General features: G+C 37.5%; 2 protein-coding genes across 2 annotated transcripts in view; one reads left to right on the top strand and one right to left on the bottom strand.

Annotated features, from left to right (window-relative positions):
- Window positions 1-10,903, top strand: part of RHOQ (ras homolog family member Q) — a 33,706-nt gene extending 22,803 nt beyond the window's left edge. Inside the window, exons 3-5 of the mRNA XM_023746102.1 lie at window positions 4,164-4,328; window positions 4,643-4,738; window positions 8,052-10,903. Of these exons, the coding sequence (XP_023601870.1) occupies window positions 4,164-4,328; window positions 4,643-4,738; window positions 8,052-8,207 (417 nt within the window). The 3' untranslated portion in view covers window positions 8,208-10,903. The remainder of the gene's footprint in view (window positions 1-4,163; window positions 4,329-4,642; window positions 4,739-8,051) is intronic.
- Window positions 8,400-19,401, bottom strand: part of PIGF (phosphatidylinositol glycan anchor biosynthesis class F) — a 60,301-nt gene continuing 49,299 nt past the window's right edge. The window contains exons 5-6 of the mRNA XM_014447582.2: window positions 17,920-18,028; window positions 8,400-8,716 (exon numbers count right to left, since the gene is read on the bottom strand). Of these exons, the coding sequence (XP_014303068.2) occupies window positions 8,603-8,716; window positions 17,920-18,028 (223 nt within the window). The 3' untranslated portion in view covers window positions 8,400-8,602. The remainder of the gene's footprint in view (window positions 8,717-17,919; window positions 18,029-19,401) is intronic.

Genomic DNA, 19,401 nt, shown 5'->3' with positions numbered 1-19,401 from the left:
AATTGATGTTAGGTGACCGGTGTGTGATAGCATACCAGTTAACAAAGCATGGGAGGGGCTGTGTTATCTGATGTGAGTGGGTTTACTTAAAACACATGCTAAAAAAAAATATGTATTTTAAAGAGAATTCACTAAAGTAGGAGAGAGCACCAGGTCCACATGAAGGGGAGTAGGAGAGAGCACCAGGTCCACATGAAGGGGACAAAGGTCGTTTAGAAGTGGGGATGGTCATGGGCACTGCTGGCTGCCTATACGTGGAAAGGGATCTCCCTCCTGATAGTCACTTGCTGCAGTTCTGTTACACCTAAAGGTCTTTTCTTTCCTCTTTTTGTCTGAGGATCCTTGTCAGGTTGTAAGTGTGAGATATTTTTCCAGGGTTAAGGCTGTCATCATCGCAGATCAAAGACTCTTGACAAGAGCCGAGAGCTTAATCACTGAGCTACCAGAAGACATTTCTAAAAAAATTTGACACTTCTGGTACTTAGCCAGTTGGTCAGAAACGAAAGCTTTTACTAAGCACTCTAATAATCCTGATGAACAAACTCATGATTGTTTTTCATGTTTTTGATGGAAGACCAGTTATCTTTAATATGGTTTTCTCTACTCCTGAGAAGGTTCCAGTTACCATGCTGAAATGTCTAAAACTCTATCTTCTTTTATAGAACTAAAATATCATTGGTTTGTTAATTAAGAAGACCACGAGAGAGTTGTCTTTGGGAAGTTACTGACTTTGATACGTGGCTATTTAAAATGAAGGGCAGTTGTTCCACATTTCACTTTCTTTGTGTTGTCACATTTAAACTAGATAGCTGGAAATGAACTGTATTCATCCTCAAATCCAGAATTTCACCGTAAGTTCACTTAAGATACTGCACAGTGGATATAAACCATTTTATATGATGCAGGGTACAGGATGCATAGGAGATAATTTATTTTTTTAATATGCTATTATTAGACTTCTAATTACTCGGGCTAGATGGAAACAGAAGGCTCTCATTCTTATAATAACTGCCAATTATTTAGTTGGAGAGTACAGGCAGAGTTCATTTTAGGTAGTTCAGACTTCAGAGGTAACATTTGTTTTTAAGGCGTTCTAAATGTACTTGTCTTTGTCTTGTGTTTTTATAACCCAAATCCTTCACATTTTAACAAAATCTGCCATTTAACAAATATCTAGAAATGATTAGTCTAATTTCTTTCCTTTGTGCCACACATCTCTCATTGAGGAAAGTCAGGCCTCACTATGATTATGAAAGCAAACATACAACGCTTACGTTCTGTAGAATATTTGCATTAATATTATTAAGCATATCCAGAGAATTGTGCATTCATTTTCTTTTTATTCTTTGCAATACCCTTCTAGAGAAAGAGTGCACATCCAATTTCCCAGATGAAGTAAACGTGCTTGAAAAGTAAAATTTCATTTTAAAATCTCATTTGTTTTTGTTAGAAATATATATATATATATTTGGTTACATTTTGAATAGTCTTAAGGCTTTGAGTCCTCAAGTGACTAATTAGTACAGTAATAATATTCTTTTTTATTAATCTGAAAATGATGCTGTCCTCAAGAGACCTCAGTTTGATTTGTGTGTTTTGATGCCAGTGTAGAAATTTTATTTCTCACTAAAGGAGTTTCTTCTCTGTGGTTGGAGAGAGATGCAAAACCAGGTCTGGAGTGGGACTGCTGGGATGCTGTGTGGCTTTATGGAGGATAGAAGAGTCAGTTTCCCATGGGATGAAGAATTTATGTGCAAGCATTGGAGGTTTTTACGTGCCTGGCACTATGCTGAGGGATTGAGTTGCATTCTTTCATTTATTTCTCATAATCCTATGAGATAGTATCCCCATTTCTAATTCTGTGAAAATTGGAGATCTAAATATGGATGAGGAGAGTGCCCCATTCCCTGAGCATGCCACGTATTCTCTCTGGAATGTAGAGTTGCGGGGTAGATGCTGAGATTAAATGCTGTCACTTTCCCCCCTTATTAGAATACTAGAGGCCCGGTGCATGAAAATTCATGCACTGGAGGGGGGAGTCCCTCAGCCCGGCCTGCCCCCACTCACAGTCCGGGAGCCCTTAGGGGTGGGAGGTGACCCGGTGATCAGGGGAAGGTGACGCCCCATCACACCTCTGCGGCTGCCACTGCCAGCATTGCAAGCCTCGGCCGGCCCTGGTTACCTGAGCCTCGGCTGGCCCTGGGCTGCTGTGGGGCTGAGGGGGTTGGAGGACTCCGGAGGCAGGCACACAGAGCGGCCAGGTCTGTCTGGGGGCAGGCCCGGCCTTGCCGTGCACCTGCCGCCCCGGCAGGGCTGAGGGGACTGGGTGTCGCCATCTTGTGGCTGTGGGCACCGCCATCTTTGAGGGTGTGACAGTCAATTAGCATATTGCCTCCTTATTGGCTGTGGGCACCACCATCTTTGCAATGGCGTGAGGGTCAATTAGCACATTTCCTCTTTATTAGATAGGATGTCTTTAAAAATCAGCTTAAAATAGGCAGCAGAGTACAGAAAGTATATTTAATGCACCCAATCATACCACTTAACCCTCAAACTGATTTTTAAAGACATATTCTAATATCTGTCCTCTGATATTAATTGGCTGGGGTGCAACATGTTTCATACCCACGTTACTTTATTTATTTATTTATTAGTATTTTTTTTATTGACTTCGGAGAGTAAGGAGTGGGAGAGAGAGATAGAAACATCAATGATGAGAGAGAATCATTGGTCAGCTACCTCCTGCATGCCCCCAACTGGGGATTGAGCCCATACCCCAGGCATGTGCCCTGACTGGGAACCAAACCATGACCTTGTTCCTAAGTGGATGCTCAACCACTGAGCCACTGCGGCTGGGCTGTTTATTAATTTCTTAGTAGCAGAGCACTGCTTTATTAAAAACCAACTAGAAGCCTTTACTTTTAAAAATAAAGGGTGAAGATGATTGGGGATGGCTTTTCCCTTCTTGTCCTGTAATAGCCAATACCTGAGAAATCTTTTATTGCCCAGGGCTCTGGGTTATGGAAGAATCACAGAGAAACAGAAGGATTAACTCCAGAGTCAAAACTTTGAGATGTTAATGTGCTTGAGTTGAACATTGCACTGAGAAAAATGTTAGAAGATAACATGCAAGAAAAAGTGTTCCACAAGGGAAATACTGCTGCTGAAACTCCGAGTGCAAGGTGTTCTTAACAGTTGTTCCTTTAGGCCCCACATTCAGGCAGCAGTTTAGACTTTCATGGCAGTCTAACACATTCTGGTCTGGAGAGATCTCCCAAGACATACTGAAGGGTGCAGGACAGCATGGATTGCACAATCTCGTCTAGTGCAGAAGTTTGAATGTGTACGGTTGTAGGTATATACATGCATAGAAAAAGAACTGGAAAGATACACATGAAAACATCTCCATTTCAGGAAGGGAATGGAAATTGGAGAGGAAAGGGTTTTTGTGTGAATTTCCTCTATATGTTTCTATCTTTAAATGTTCACACAACACACACACACACACACACACACACACACACACACACACACTTAAAAAACCTATATTAATAGGGAAAGCAAAGATTTAAGGTCTCAGAGAAAATGTATGGTGGGTAAGGCATAGGCTCTGGAGTAAAATTGCCAGGGTTTAAATCCCATCTCTTTTACTTATTGGCTTATACATCCCCACCCAAGTTATTTAACTTCTGTGCCCCAATTTTCTCAACAGGGATAATGGTACCTATGTTATCATAGTTGTTAGGGGGCTTTAATAAGTAATACTTGGGAGAGCATACAGCTCAGTCCCTGACACAGTAAACTTTCAGTACATGTTAGTTATTATAAATGGTAACACTTATACTACATCTAGCTATAATCAATTCTTTGTGCAGACTTTTCAGTGGAAAATGTTTCCAGTGACAGCTTTAGTAATCGCAATATATTTTCTCCAAGTTTCATTGTAGCTGTCAATGATCTTGTCATATTTTTACCCCACTGGTGTTCAGAACTTCAAAAGGAGAAATAACAAAAACAAATGGGCATTATCTTGTTTTATGTAGCGTGCCATACATTTCACTTGTGGAATAGTCCTAACATGTGTCTTTGACCATGTTAATGTAATGGACATATGAGAGTAAATTAAAGAAATAGAAATAATTAGGTTTTTCTTCCTTCCTTAGGAAGACTATGATCGTCTGCGGCCTTTATCTTATCCAATGACTGATGTCTTCCTTATATGCTTCTCTGTGGTGAATCCAGCCTCATTTCAAAATGTGAAAGAGGAATGGGTACCAGAACTTAAGGAATACGCACCAAATGTACCCTTCTTATTAATAGGAACTCAGGTATGTCTGCTTTGATCTTACCCTTTTAAGAAAACTCTTTCTGGTCTATCTTGTGGTGTTGCTCTCAGACCAATGGTCCTGAGGTTTAGCAAATAATATGTGTATTTAAGCTCAGTTGTAAGTTATAAGAAAATCTATCACATTTTTTGAAAATACAGTGCTGAAAGAAAGCAATTATCTTAGTTGGTTTAAGAAATTAAGATCCTTTGTTTAATCTTTTACTGGTATGTGGGAATTAAGTGGGGGCTCCGTGCTTTGATTCATCTTTAAAGACTTGTAATTATTATGGGATATTATTGACCTTTCTTCATTAGATTGATCTCCGCGATGACCCCAAAACTTTAGCAAGACTGAATGATATGAAAGAAAAGCCTATATGTGTGGAACAAGGACAGAAACTAGCAAAAGAGGTAATGGAACCTTTACAGAATTTACACATAAGTGTAAAAACAGCTAAAGTAATGCTAGAAGCTGACATTTATTGTGCACTTACTGTATGTCGGGCACTGTGCTGAGCGCTTTCCATGCATTATCTCATTTAATCCTTGCACTGACTCTGAGGTAGGTCTGACGAGCTCCCTATTTTATAGAACAGAAAACGGAGGTGTGGCGATGTCAGGTAACTTGCAAGGTCCCGCAGGTAATAATGGCAGAGCTAGGTTTCAGTCAAGGCCTGACTCCAGAGCCAGACTCTTATACCACCAACAATATTTTCTTAATAAGTCATGTGTAGATAGAGGCATCATAAAAAGGTGCTGATCTTTCAGCCCTTCTTAATCACTTAAATATTGGTATTGTGCCAGATCAGGCTCTGTCATCAGTTAACACTCATGGAGTAGGTAGTGGAGTGGCATTGGGCGACAGATTAAATCTGCAGTTAAAAACAAACATGATGGCTAGGTTTGAAATAAACGAGTTGAGTTTTCTTCCAATCTTTTTATGAAAGGTATGCAATAGTAGCATTCTAAAAAAGATCTAACTGTGATGCACATAATATCTTTTAACTTGTATTTTTCCTCATCCCAAAGCTAGGCTTATGTTTTCTCTATTGGGCCCAAACATTATTGGATTCTATTTTTTTCGATGTGACTTTAATAGGACTTTGGTGGAAACAGATTCTAATAAGCTCCTTTAAAATGTACTATCAGGAGGCAAAAGAAAGCAAGAAAACTTTTGGGAGGACAATTTTTTCTACAGCAAAAGATAAATAGCTTCACTAACAAATCACTTTAGAAATTTCATATATTCATTTTGTTATCTTGGGGAGAGAAGGAATTTCTAAATGACACAAAGGTAAAAGTCATAAATGAAAATATTGATGATTTAACTACATAAAAATGTAATGCATCAAATGCCAGGAATAAAATTAAAAGTCATATAACAAACTTGACACGTATGGCAAAAAAATAAATTAATATGCTTAGTACACAGGAACCCCTTGCATATGAATTAATCAGACAAAGAATTATATGCCCAATAGAAAAGCGAGCTAAGAACATCAATAGAAAATTCACCAAAAAATGCAAATTGCCGTTGAAGATAGAAAATATGTTAAAACTCCTTAGTAGTCAAATGTAAGTTCGATTTTCACCTATAAAGTTGGCCTAAAAATTGAGAAATGAATTACAATAACCCCTCTTCCACAGGTGCAAGGAAATGAGCACTCTATTGTACTGTTGGTCGTTGATTAAAAACAGTCTTGATGATATGCAAAAGCCTTAAAGTCATGCACACTCTTGTTCAAGCAATTCCATATGTTGGAATTTATCCTAAGAAAATTATTTGGATGTTCTTAAAGAGATGGCTACAAAGTTGCTGCATTGTTTATAAAGGCAAAAAATAAAAAAAACCCGCATCTATTAAAAATTTATACTAATATATCCATTGAGATGTTCAAATTTATTATGTATTTTAAGAAAAAAAAAGTGGTTGCAAAACAATATGATCCCATTTTTAGGCCTCTCAGCAGCATTTGGCACAGTTGATTCCTTCATGAAATACTTTCACTTGGCTTCCTCGAATGCTCTCTCTTTGGTTTTTCTCCCCGCTTGTCGGCCTTTCCTCTATCCCTTCATCTCCCTGTCTCAGAATGATGGAGGGCGCAGGGATCAGCATTCAACTTCTTGGACATTTTTTCTTCTATACCCACATTCATTCTCCAGGCTTAGGTGAGCTTCTGCCAGTCTTGTAGTTTGAATAATCTTCTACTGAAGACCCCCAAATTGCTATCTCCAGCCTGAAACGCTTCCCTAAACTCTAGACTTGCTTATCCAGCCATTCACCCGACAAGTCCATCTTGATGGCTAAGCATCTCAAAATTAACATGTCCAAAACAATTCCTAATTTTACCCTCCAAGCCTGTCCTCCCAGTTACTCAGGTCAAAATCCTTGAACTCACACTTGACCTTGTTGTTCTTACATAATGCTCTACCTCCATAATATATCTAGAATCCAAATGCTCCGCCTCTTCTATCAGTCAGGTTCGGGCCCCTCCATATCTAGCCTGATTACTGTGCGTTTCTAATTCATCTTTCCATTTCTCTCTGTGCCCCGTGTTAACCTGTGCTCAACACAATATCCCGAGCGAGTCTTAAAATATAAGCCCCATCAGATCACTGCTCTGCTCAGGATCCACCAGGGGCTCCCAGCTCACACAGTCAAGGCCAGAGTCCTCACTGTGGCCCCTGGTACCTCTCTGCCTACTCAGGCACGTGAGCTCCTTGCTGTTCCCTTCTGCCTCAGGGCTTGGAATTTTGCTGCTCCCTCTGCCTGGAATGTTCTTCCCTCTGGAACATTATTTATTCTTTCTCCTTTCAGATCTCTGCTCAATCACTTTGTCAATGAGACCTTGCCTTGATTTCATCCCTACTCCTTACCTATCTCGCTTCTCCATTTTTCTGCAGACCACATAATACCCTGTGACATTCTACCTCTGTATTTATTAGTTCATGGTCTTCTCCCTCTAAAATGGAAGCTTCATCAGTAGAGACTTTTTTATTCCTTACTATATTCTCTCATTTGGCAAATAAAAGTGCTCATTACATTTTCAATGAATGAATGGTTTCCCCCAATGTAGAAGCCAAAGTCTTTAGAGTGGCCTCAAGGCCACCTCACTGACCTCATCTCTTGCCATCCACCACCCTCCCCTGACCTGCACTCACTCGCTCCTGCCACTGTGGCTTCTTTAGTGTTCCTGGATCGCTCCAAGCAAGCTCCTCCATCGGGGCCTTTGCACCTGGGCTCCATCTGCCTAGATATGCTTCCTCTAGTTATCCCTCACTGATCAAATGTCACCTTGTAGAGCTTTCCGACCACCACCACCGCCCTCTGCTCTCCCCATCTTCCTCACTCTGCTATCTTTTTCTCCAGAGCATGTGCCACCATCCCTCCTTTGTCCCTCCCCCAGAACTTAAGCAAATGTAAGCATCACACAGCAGGGACCTGGCTCAATTGTTTAGTTCATTGACAGTATCCCCAGCACCTAAAGCAGTGCTTGGCATAGGGTAGGTACTCAGTAAATATTTGATGAATTATTCCCAAAATGTCTGGAAGGATATATACAGTACTAGTAACTTAACAGTTAGCTATCTCTGAGTATTTTGATTTCATTCTTTTTGCATAGCTCCTAGTATATTTTTAATGTTCCTTATAATGGTGTCTGTGTCATACCAGTTGTGGAAAAAGATGTTATATATTTGTGTTTGTTCTTTTTCTCCCTCCCAGATAGGAGCGTGCTGCTATGTGGAATGTTCAGCTTTAACCCAGAAGGGATTGAAGACTGTTTTTGATGAGGCTATCATAGCCATTTTAACTCCAAAGAAACATACAGTAAAAAAAAGAATAGGATCAAGATGTATAAACTGTTGTTTGATTACGTGAGAAACATCTTCAGTGGCCAACGAAACTGTCCATTTCTCTCTAAGAAAGCATATGAAATGCTACAGCTATACCCAGACCTCTTATAAATACTGAAGCAGTTTAAAACTTGAATGAGCAACAACCCTGTCCTCAGAATTCTATAAAGTTCATTAAGAATGTTTCTTAAAGGTCCAAGAGGCAGCAAACAGCATCTGAAGCCACAGTCTATTATAAATACTTTATTTCGACTAGAAGGTACAATCTCTCAGGGGTTTCATAGTTTTAAAAGCTACAATCACATCATGTAACTACATAAAAAAAACAGTGCTGTAAATGGGACTGCCTGGCTTAGACCATATACATTTCTGCACAGTCTTTATGGAATCTGCACACAAAAATATCTTCCTTTGTTCCAATTAATTGTTCTTGTATGTGAGCTGCTTTCTGTTCCAGTAGATCCAGAGCGGGGAAATGACGAGGCCAGCCACGTAGCCAAAGGTCGCTCCGAGCGTGCAGGAGATGGGCCACACCTGAGGAGAGAATGTATGAGATCAGAGAACAAATGTTTTATTATTACTTGAGCACAAGTTAAGTGTAACCTAAATATTTCTATATTAAAGCTTAATGTGCTTTCTTCAAGAATGCCAAAAGTGTAATAAGGTCATAACTGCATTTATCACGAACACTAAAAAATGTACACGTTTTAGTTAATGTGCATTCAACTGTAACAAGGCTTCTGGCGACTGTAGATTTAGTTTGATGCTCCCAAACTGCATGAGACACATGCTAAACTTACAAATTAAAATTTTGGGTCAGACTTTGCCATAATCTTGGACTCAATTTAGCTCTCTGAAGTTGGTAATTTTGTTTGTGAATTTCCAAATTGGCTTGTATATCAAATGAAATGAGAAGTGTGTATGATGACCAAACCATACGAAACTTTAAATTGTGTTAAGGAGAAATGACCTAGAATTATAAGCATGTTACATGCAATTTATAACAAAGCAATTGCTTCCATTATAAAACTGATGTTACCTTTCAGATAGATATTGGAACCCTAGTAGAAGTTACAGAACTACAACTTAAGTCAAACGCCCAGAGTGTAAGTTAAACAAAATACCAGCTTCCAGACACCCATTCTGTTCCAGCCACATTACATTTCACAATATTACACCAGGCCAGAAGTAAATAATGTTCATTTATTCCATCTACAAACAGTGCATGTTGGTCCCTAGGTGAAAGGCCCTGTTTTTAAAAACTTCATGTTATCTGTGAAGCTTATTTGGCATACTTGAGCCACTTCTAACCTTTCTCTGGGGGAACAGGCTATAGAACCGTGTTAGAGGTGAACCATTTTATTACCATCTGTTACCTATTTAAGTTTCTGCTGTGGATCTGCCTTATTCCACATACCATGCAACAGACAACAGAGTTAGACAGTTTCAGTGTGAACAAACCAATGCAGTTCAGAAAGGCATAATCTCATCCATGCATTTCCCCCCACCCCCACAGCCTTTTCTACATTTAAACTTGCTGTTGCCTAAATTATGATTTGTCTTTGGTAGGCTCCTGTTAATTTCTATGACTTGAGCTTATAGCTATATCTACTGCATAGATTGGTTAATGGAACATTAAACTTTTATACTTGAAAATGACAGCCTTAAATACTCATATCAGTCACAAATCTAGGATGCACTGGCTTGTCTGTGAGCTTTGTAGAGATTTTTTAAAAACATAAGCATCATCTTCCACATTGAAGAGTGGAGAGTCTACTGGGTAACTAGTCAGGAGCTTTCTCTCAGAACTGGACAGTGGATGTCTTCTTTCTCCCACGAAGCGGTAGTTCATATTAAGTACCATGGCCTTATGTATGCTTAAAAGGAATCTCATGTAATGTTCTCATTTACTTTTGGTTTGCTGGTTTTAGATAGAACTGAAAGGAATTGTATAAATCAATTAGTGTATTAGCTAAGTTGTCCAACACATGGTATAAAGGAATTAAGACAGTAAAGTATTATGCATTTCCAACCTGTCTTTGGGGATTTGATAGGAATTTACTTTTTCTCAAACTCACATCCCTGGAACTCCTCACACTTGGTTTTGTTTTACTAGCCAATGAAAGTTAAAATCTAGAATTTGTCCTACCCTAAGAGAAATAGACTTAGGAACCTGGAAACACAGTTCTGTCATCACCTGTTTCATGAACGGGCCTGTTTCCTCATCTATAAATATGGACGTAGAACAGGTGATCTCCAATGTCACTCACTTTTATCAACTCTTATGATTCTCTTCTTCACAATTATAATGGTTGGCCATTACCTTTTCAGCTTCACATTATTTTTATTTTCAGCTTCACATTCTTAAGATGGTACAATCCTGTGCATAGATTATTAGAACTTTAAGCAAAGATGATTGTATCATCCAGACCTGAGGTGCCTTAGGTACTCTATTGACCTTGATGGGGTTTGGAGTTTCCCATTGCTTACTAAGAGCCTTTTCATTGCTTTGGTTCTTGAGTATTTCTTTTTGCAAAATCCTTCCTGCCACTTTACCTAAAAACCAAAGATTTGTTTTCTAGTCATTTGTTTTCAGATTATAGAAAATTGCCTTCTTTCCAGAAACACATCTTCATTTGGTCTTCATAGAAATTCAGACTAGTCACTGAACAACTAATTCAAAGAAATAAAATATCTGGGAAATAAAATACTTCAAAAATATCTTAGTGACTTGAATTTTACTAGTGAGTGCAAATACACTGCTTCAAATAAGGTCACGTATGAATGAACTTAAACTTAGTTAGTTAATATTTTTTATATATAATCAGTTCTGAAGTTCTTAAAAGTAATTTTAGTGGCTCCCTGAAATCTTATTTAACATTTTGCTAACTTAACCCTCATTCTCTCTCTAGGTTAGCTGATTTCGAATTATCGTATTTCCATAAGCAGAGCCTGAATTATGGTTTTTATTGTGAATTATCTTAGTTACTTTAGACATTGCTTCCATTTGATTTTTAATTATTAATTTTAAGTACCAAATTAAATACTGGTTTGTTGGTTGTTGCTTTTTAAGTGATTGTTAATTTAACAGTGTCCCATCTTAACACATGGGGTTGCAAATAAAATAACATGCATAGTTTACTAAATATGTAAAGCATTGAACTTCTTACCTTAGTAGTTTAATTTAACACCCTGTGTAAACATTTGGGATAATACTCTTTGCTCTGTTTCTCATGCTGTGAGTCTATTCATCATTGGCCAACTGTAAGCATCTGCACTTCGTTAAAAAGCATGCTGTCCAAGAATAGGGAGAAATATAACCCCTTGGGAATTCCAGCCAAATTCCAATTTGGGTTACTAAATTCTATTTTAATCACTTTGTAATTTCAGTGTGGCTCTTTGTTTCTAAACACATACAGACATTCACAGACACATTCTTTAAGCAGTTGCTGTACATCACCCCCGGTTGAATGCCAGAAATGAAATAAATATCGTTTAAAAAGTTTTGTCTAATGAGGGGATAAAGCTTCTTGAACATTTATTAAATGTCTCAAGAAATCCATGCCTTCAGCAAATTAAAATGTTGAACTGCCTGTGAGATTGTTTCCTAGTGATGGATCAGACTTTCTTGAGTGGTCCTTAATTGTAACATGGTCACTTTTTTTTTTATGTTTTATTGATTTTTTACAGAGAGGAAGGGAGAGGGATAGAGAATTAGAAACATTGATGAGAGAGAAACAACGATCAGCTTCCTCCTGCACACCTCCCACTGGGGATGTGCCCGCAACCCAGGTACATGCCCTTGACCGGAATCGAACCTGGGACCCTTCAGACCGCAGGCCGACGCTCCATCCACTGAGCCAAACCGGCTTCGGCAACATGGTCACTTTTTAAAGAGAATTTCTTTATACAAGGGTAACTTCCCTGATTTTTGTAAACCAAGATAGGGAATGGCAAATGGAGTAGTTGAAGGGAGTTGGGAGAGGTTGCCCACTAATAGTTTTTTCTCAAGCAATTTCTTATTAACATTTTTACAATTGTTTTAAAAAATTTAAACCTATACTATGGCAACAGAATTCATATTAACCTGTCAAATAATCCTATCTTAATTATGTATTTCATAACTAGATTTTGAAGTTTGTATTTAAAACTATTTGCTTGTCTCATATAAAGATGTTTCTATTTAACATTCTTCATGCCTAAAAGGACCAAAAACAACAACACATGGTATCATCTACTGAACAGACGATTCACTGCATTGCTACACATATTTCTCCAAATTGTAGTAATCTGAGATGGCTATGTATAATTAATTATCTTGTTTTGTTTAAGGAAAATAGAAAACTCAAAGACATCCATGTAAAGGAAGTCATTCACAAGTCTTTGCCACCAAAATGACCGTCATCTTTTTATCCAATTTTTATAAGTTTAAAAAAATTTTAAATCATGAAATAGAAAAAAAAAACCCTCTTGCATAACAAAGATAATACAATGCACGTAGGTAAAAATTATTAAAATTAACGTTGCAGGCGAGGGAGTGGGGTGGATAGAGGTGGGAAAGGGTATAAGGGGGATAAATGGTGATGGAAAAAAATAAAAGGAAAAACAAGCAAAAAAAATTTAAAAAATGAACAGTTACATCATGTGAAGAAAGTATCTTACTTAGTGTACTATTATCATTTATACCAAATAATTCATATTTTTCACCACTTAAAAAAGGTCAGTGTTCTCTTAAAATAATCAGCTTTAACAATAGCCTAATAGTATAGGTTCTGGGTACATGGCATCTGGAAATTTCTCAGAAATAAAACAATTTCATCCTTATAAGATAAAAAAATCATTAATAAATAACACAGTTATAATTTTGTGTTTTCTCTGTTAAACAAACTGATATATTTCTGGTTGAAAGGCTCTTACACAAGCTTATTCCCACCTAAAGACCACACTGCTCTCTCTGATCAGGCATTGCTGTAGAACTCTGCTCATTTTAGGAAAGCGAAATGTGCTAATATATCTATGTAGTGTTTGATTTTTTTAATTGATTTTTTTTCTTTTAGAGAGAGGAAGGGGGAGAGAGAGAAACATATGAGAGAGACATGGATCAGTTGCCTCCCGTACTCGTCCCGACCAGGGATTGAACCTGCAACCTGGGTATGTGCCCTGCCTGGAAATCGAACCCACAACCATTTCAGTGTATAGGACGACACCCCAATGAACTGAGCCACACCACCAGGGCTTATTTGATATTTTTCAAAGCATGTTCTGAATAGTACAGAATAGGGACTAAGAACACTGGTTTTTGTATTAGACTGAATGAGCCTCAACTCTGCCACTTGTTAAATAAGTGACTCTGGGCAAGTTACCTAATCGTTATGTGCCTTGGTTTCTCATCTGCAAAATGAGGATTATCACAAAACTCACCTCCTGGGGTTGCTGTAATGACTACATGAGAGAATGCACTATGCGGAATTTACAACCACATCTGTAACAGTATCTGGCATACAGTACAAGTGACTAATACTTGATAATCTTTTAGTTCATATTCCTAATGGGTACATACAGCATGGGGAAAAAGTAGGTTTACAGTTGTTTGTATGGAAAATAATACAATAATGAATAAGTAAGAATAAACTTTCATGAACTCACAACTGTAAACCTACTTTTGCCCCATCCTGTATAAGTTTTTACAATACAGAAAATCATCATTCCCCAAATCTTTACAGCTGAGATTTCTAAAGCTGCTCCTATTTAAAAAACAAGGTCCTGCCCAAATTTTAAGTACTTTAAAAATAAATTTTAAAAATGACATCTAACAGAATTCATGCTTCCTTGTCAAACACTATCCAGATATATCATATATATACAAAGTGCCTATAATTCAGGGGTTCACAGGCCTCTGAAGCCCATATATGGACTCCTGGTTAAGAACCCCATCGCTCTAACAAGTATTTTTACTAACTGTTCTAGTGGCCAAAGAAATATGATGACCCTTTACATATTTGGTTTCCTCATTTTAAGGATTATTTTCAGTGCTGTAGATGGCATTTGTTTGTTCTGTGATTTGAGAGTCAACAATTTTAATACATTTTACTTAATTATAAAATGCACAATATTATATAGGTCCATTTAGTATATATTAAGTACAAATAGATGTTTAACCTTGTAATGTCATTAAAGTGATACCCACACTTTCTGATATTCTATGGAACAGCTAGTTTGATATGTCAATGACTGGCAGGGTATAAGCTGCAGATTTCCTAAAGTGATGATCAGGTATTTATTAGGTAATTATGATTATATAATTATGATTTTTGTTGAAACTAGTTATACATACTCAACAGAAAATTTTGAAATAATTATTAGGCTACCTTAAAAAATACTTCATATTTTACTTGGGAGTTTTAGTTTGCTTTTCTGGGAAGGAGCATGGGACAATGGGCGAGAAAGATCTGAGTCTGCAGTGCCAAGTCAGCCACTTACTGTCTGTATAACTCCGGCCAGGTCACTGAACACCTGAGCCTCAGTTTCTCAATGTGCAATGCAGGAATAACAGCACCTCTTGTACTTAAAGCATGGGGCGATTGTACTTAATAAAATAGTATTTTAAAACTGTCATGAAAGTTGTAAAGTACCATGCATTGGTATAATTTTGTATATCACATGTCCTAACTTAAAAAAATTAAACTTATGTGATAAATAATATAAGTATTTCTTAGGTAACTGACACTGCTAGGTAATAATTAGAACCAGCAGTTTAGAACAAATAAATTTGTTCATGAGCAGTGTTAATACCCTGCTGTAGGAACTATTCCCTTGCCTTTGCAATGCTGTAATTTTTAATACATGCTATTCTTTACATGAAATGTCTGGAGAGTATGAAGTTTACAAGAGAATACACACTTCATTCACTGTATTACTATACTAGAGGCCCGATGCACAAAATTCGTGCAAGAGTAGGCCTTCCTTCCCCCAGCTGCCGACACTGGCTTCCCTCTGGCTGCCCACAGGCACCCGGGACCTGGGCTTCCCTCCGGCCTCGGCTTCATCCAGGACGTACGAAATGACGTCCTTCACATCCAGTCTAATTAGCATGTTATCCTTTTATTATTATAGATTATTATAGATGCACCCTCCCCTTAAAAAAGGGGGGGATTCCTGCTCCTAGTTGTCATTTTTATAAGTTTAAGAAGTGTGAATACAGATATTGGTTCTACACCAACCACTGGGAGACATGTGTCATTCTTAAGTCTCATATGAATGACTCCATTCATTCATAACTATTTATTGAGCCTCTACTATAAACCAAGCTGTTAAGGTACAAACTAAGATTATTTCATTCAGAATATTTTTAAATAAATTTTTAAAAATATGTGTTGCAATATATAATTTTTGGAGAGATATATGTCATCACAGATATCATGGGGAAACCACCCTATCTGCAGATCAGAGGACCTACAACACTTAGAACAAAGCAACAACCATTAGGATTACTGGCTCTTTCAGATAAGAAAGGAAGGTTAAACCCAGGCAGCCAGTTATAATTCCTCGCAAGTTATTTTTTAATGTTTTTATTTATTGTGCTTATCACAAATTTGCATTTGCATGACAATTCATCTTTCAAAGCCTGCTAACACTTCTACTGGTTTTAAATGACCATATTTTCCTCTGAATTTGATTGTGATGTTTTTCCAGATGTTCCTAAAGCAAATGCTATTGTCTGATATAGGAGTACATACAGATGATCTACCCATGTGGACATATTTCTTTAGTTATAAATCTGCACTGATCCGTGTATACTCTACCACTCTCCTATGCCTAACAGTACATACCTGGGAACAGCTGTCTGTGGTGAGATGTGTAGTCTCCAGTCTGGAACTTTTTGTCAAAGTAATGCTAAATGGTTCTTGCTAAGATCATGCAAATGAGTTAATTTGGAAAGCACTATTCTCTCTCACATTGAAAGTCCCGTGAGCAGACCATTGTCAACAGGACTGCCTTACAATGAACCCACCTTTTAAATTCAAAACCATTTTCTGGCCCTGGCCGGTTTGGCTCAGTGGATAGAGTGTCGGCCTGCAGACCGAGGGGTCCCAGGTTCAATTCCAGTCAAGGGCACATACCTCCGTTGCAGGCTCCTCCCAGCCCAGGCCCTGTTCAGGGCGTGTGCAGGAGGCAACCAATCCTTGTGTTTCTCTCACATTGATGTTTCTCTCTATCCCTCTCTCTTCCACTGTCTAAAAATCAATGGAAAAATATCCTTGGGTGAGGATTAAAAAACAAATAAAACCGTTTTAAGTCAGTTAAGTATTATAGTTTTTTTATCCATGTTTGGAATGTGGCGTATTCATATAAATTAATATTTTATTTTGGTCTACCTAAAACACTGCTTAATACCTTTGATAATAGAAATACCAAGTAACCTAAAAACAGGCTACTCTTCAACAATTAAATCCATAATTTTAATTTCATCCCTCACTCTAGCATTATTTGTAGTAATTCACTTAGTTATAATCCTTATGATCCCTAGCTTCAATTTATGAAAAAATTATCTGTGGCATCTGTGACTGTGGAAAATAAATATATGTTTCCCAAATATTAAATTTTTAACCTAATAAGACCAGAGAAAACAAAAAAGATTTTAAAATATAACAATGCTTCATTTATCTGGTATCTGATGGGAATAAGTAAAAATATTTTTAAAATAACTTTAAATTGTTTTAAAGACAATCTCAATCAATTTTGCTTTTTAAGAAATAAGTATGCTCAGAAGAGATTTGATTATCTGGTTTAATTCCATTTTGGAGATAGTAGTATTAAAGTCCAAAGTTTAAAGGCATCTAAGTGGCTGGATATTGAGTAATTTTTACTTTCTTTGTAACTATTAATATTGCTTAAGTTTTCTAAATACAGTGTATATACAGTCTCTGTAATCAGAAAAAAACTTTCTTCATGTTGGAAAAAGAAAAATATATTTTTAAAAGCACAATTCCATTTAGGGAAAATTATCTTAAGGATATAATTGGGAAAATCTGTGAAGATACAGAGTCAAAGATGTTTATGATAACACTGTTTATAATAGTAAAATATTGGCAATACCTAAATGATCAATAGTGAGTTTGTTAAATAAATTTTAGAATAACTCTATAATAGCATACTACTAAGCCATTAAAAATTAAATAATGATATATGCATTACTAGCTCAGTGAACTTTAAAATATTACATATCTTCTTGGTACCAGTTTCTTCATCTGTAAAATGGGGATAAAAAGAACACTTATCTCATAGTGCTTTACCTAGCTTATTTAGCCAAATCCTATTAGGATAGGAAACCAAAAACCTGATGTTAATGAGCTTCCATCTATATCATGTACCCCTTTTAAAAACCCATTTTGCTACATGCTTTTAAAAAATATTTCAAGATCAACATAATTTGGCCATCAATCACATTAACAAAAGTATGACTCTAAGGCCACAAAGACAATGAATATAAGGTTAAAAATAGGGAATTCCTGCAACTTCTAGCTTTTTTTTTTTTTTTTAACTAAGCTTGTTTATTCACCTATATATATAGAAAACAAACAAAACCGTCCTGGAAGATAGAACCGTCATTGCTACTTCATTGAACAAAACAATTTACATAAATAAATAAATAAATAAATAAATAAAATCTATGTTAGCGTCATCAGTTTTATGACTGTAAAACATTTATCTTGTAGCTTTAAGTAGCTAAAACCAACCTGCCATGGCCTTTCCCAATCGAGTGGAATAGGAAAGGCTCCAAGCCATGTTCCTAGAAAACTAGAAATTGTGGTGATCTGGAGACTATTCTCCCAAACGGATGTAACTCTGTAAAACACAAGCATGTAAATTGTTGGTGGTATATATCTTAGCTGCTGCAGAATCTAACAAACAGAAGCACAAGTTAACACTATGCATACATACTCTGTTCATTTAAAATAGGCACCTCAAATTGACATATATTTACCATGAACTATTAACAATTGGCAAGAAGAAAGCATTTTTCAGTTGAAAAGCTAACACATGCACACAGTATAAGTCGGACAAAATGAGAGTGCATTTGCAGTGAAATCTAAGTCTTCTTCCTGCCCTCATCACTACTGGTTCCTTTCCCCAGAAGCAACTGCTACACCATCACCTTGTAAATTCCCTTTGCTTCTCAGTGATTTTGAGTCTCCTGTTTTCTAGATTCCAAGACTTCCTCCTCCTATTTTCCTTTTTTTTTTTTTAAAGTATCTCCTTCAATAGATTCCTGAAAAAGGGTACATGGAAAATAGATTTTAGAGATGTTTTACATCTGAAAATGATTTGACTATAATTGTTGGAAATCATTTGCCTCAGGATTTTGAAGGCATTGCTCCATTGTTTTGATTCCCACCTGAGAGGTTCAGAGTCATTCTGGCTCCTAGACTTCTCTGGGGAACATGTTTTCCTCACCATCCCCTTCTGGAACCCCTTAGAATCATCTATTACTGGTTATCTAAAATTTCACAATAATGTGTCTTGAAGTGGCTGTCTTCTCATACATTATGCTGGAAATACATGGGCCTTTATTTTAAAAAATATTTTTTTATTGATTTCAGAGAGGAAGGGAGAGAGAAACATCAATGATGAGAGAGAATCACTGATCGGCTGCCTCCTGCATGCCCCCTACTGGGGATTGAGCCCACAACCCGAGCATGTGCCCTTAACCGGAATCGAACCTGGGACCCTTCAGTGGGCAGGCCGACGCTCTATCCACTGAGCCATACCAGCTAGGGCTACATGGGCCTTCTTAATCCACAATCTCAGGTCTTGAAATTTTCTTTTACTTAAAGATTTGTTTTTTTCGGCCCAGATCCCACTGTATAACTCCTATTGCTTATATTAATCTTTTATAAATATATTAATGAATAAATATATTCTATTCTGTAACCCCAATTCATTCAATTATTTTCTTTACTAGAGGCCCGGTGCACAAAATTAGTGCACTTGGGGGGGGGGGGGTCCCTCAGCCTGGGCTGCGCCCTCTTTGCAGTCTGGGAGCCCTCAGAGATGTCCAACTAACAGAGCTTGGGCCCACTCCATGGGACAACCCTTAGTGCTGCCGCGGAGGCGGGAGCCACTGCGCAATGCGCAGCCATGAGCCCGGCTTCTGGCTGAGCAGTCGCTCTCCCACTGTAGGAGCGCACTGACCACAGGGGGCAGCTCCTGCGTTGAGC

Source organism: Myotis lucifugus, unplaced genomic scaffold (assembly GCF_000147115.1).
Source record: "Myotis lucifugus unplaced genomic scaffold, Myoluc2.0 scaffold_6, whole genome shotgun sequence".
In the NCBI taxonomy this organism is placed as follows: domain Eukaryota; kingdom Metazoa; phylum Chordata; class Mammalia; order Chiroptera; family Vespertilionidae; genus Myotis; species Myotis lucifugus.
Note: the sequence above shows the minus strand (reverse complement) of the source record. Positions and strands in the feature narration are given on the sequence as shown.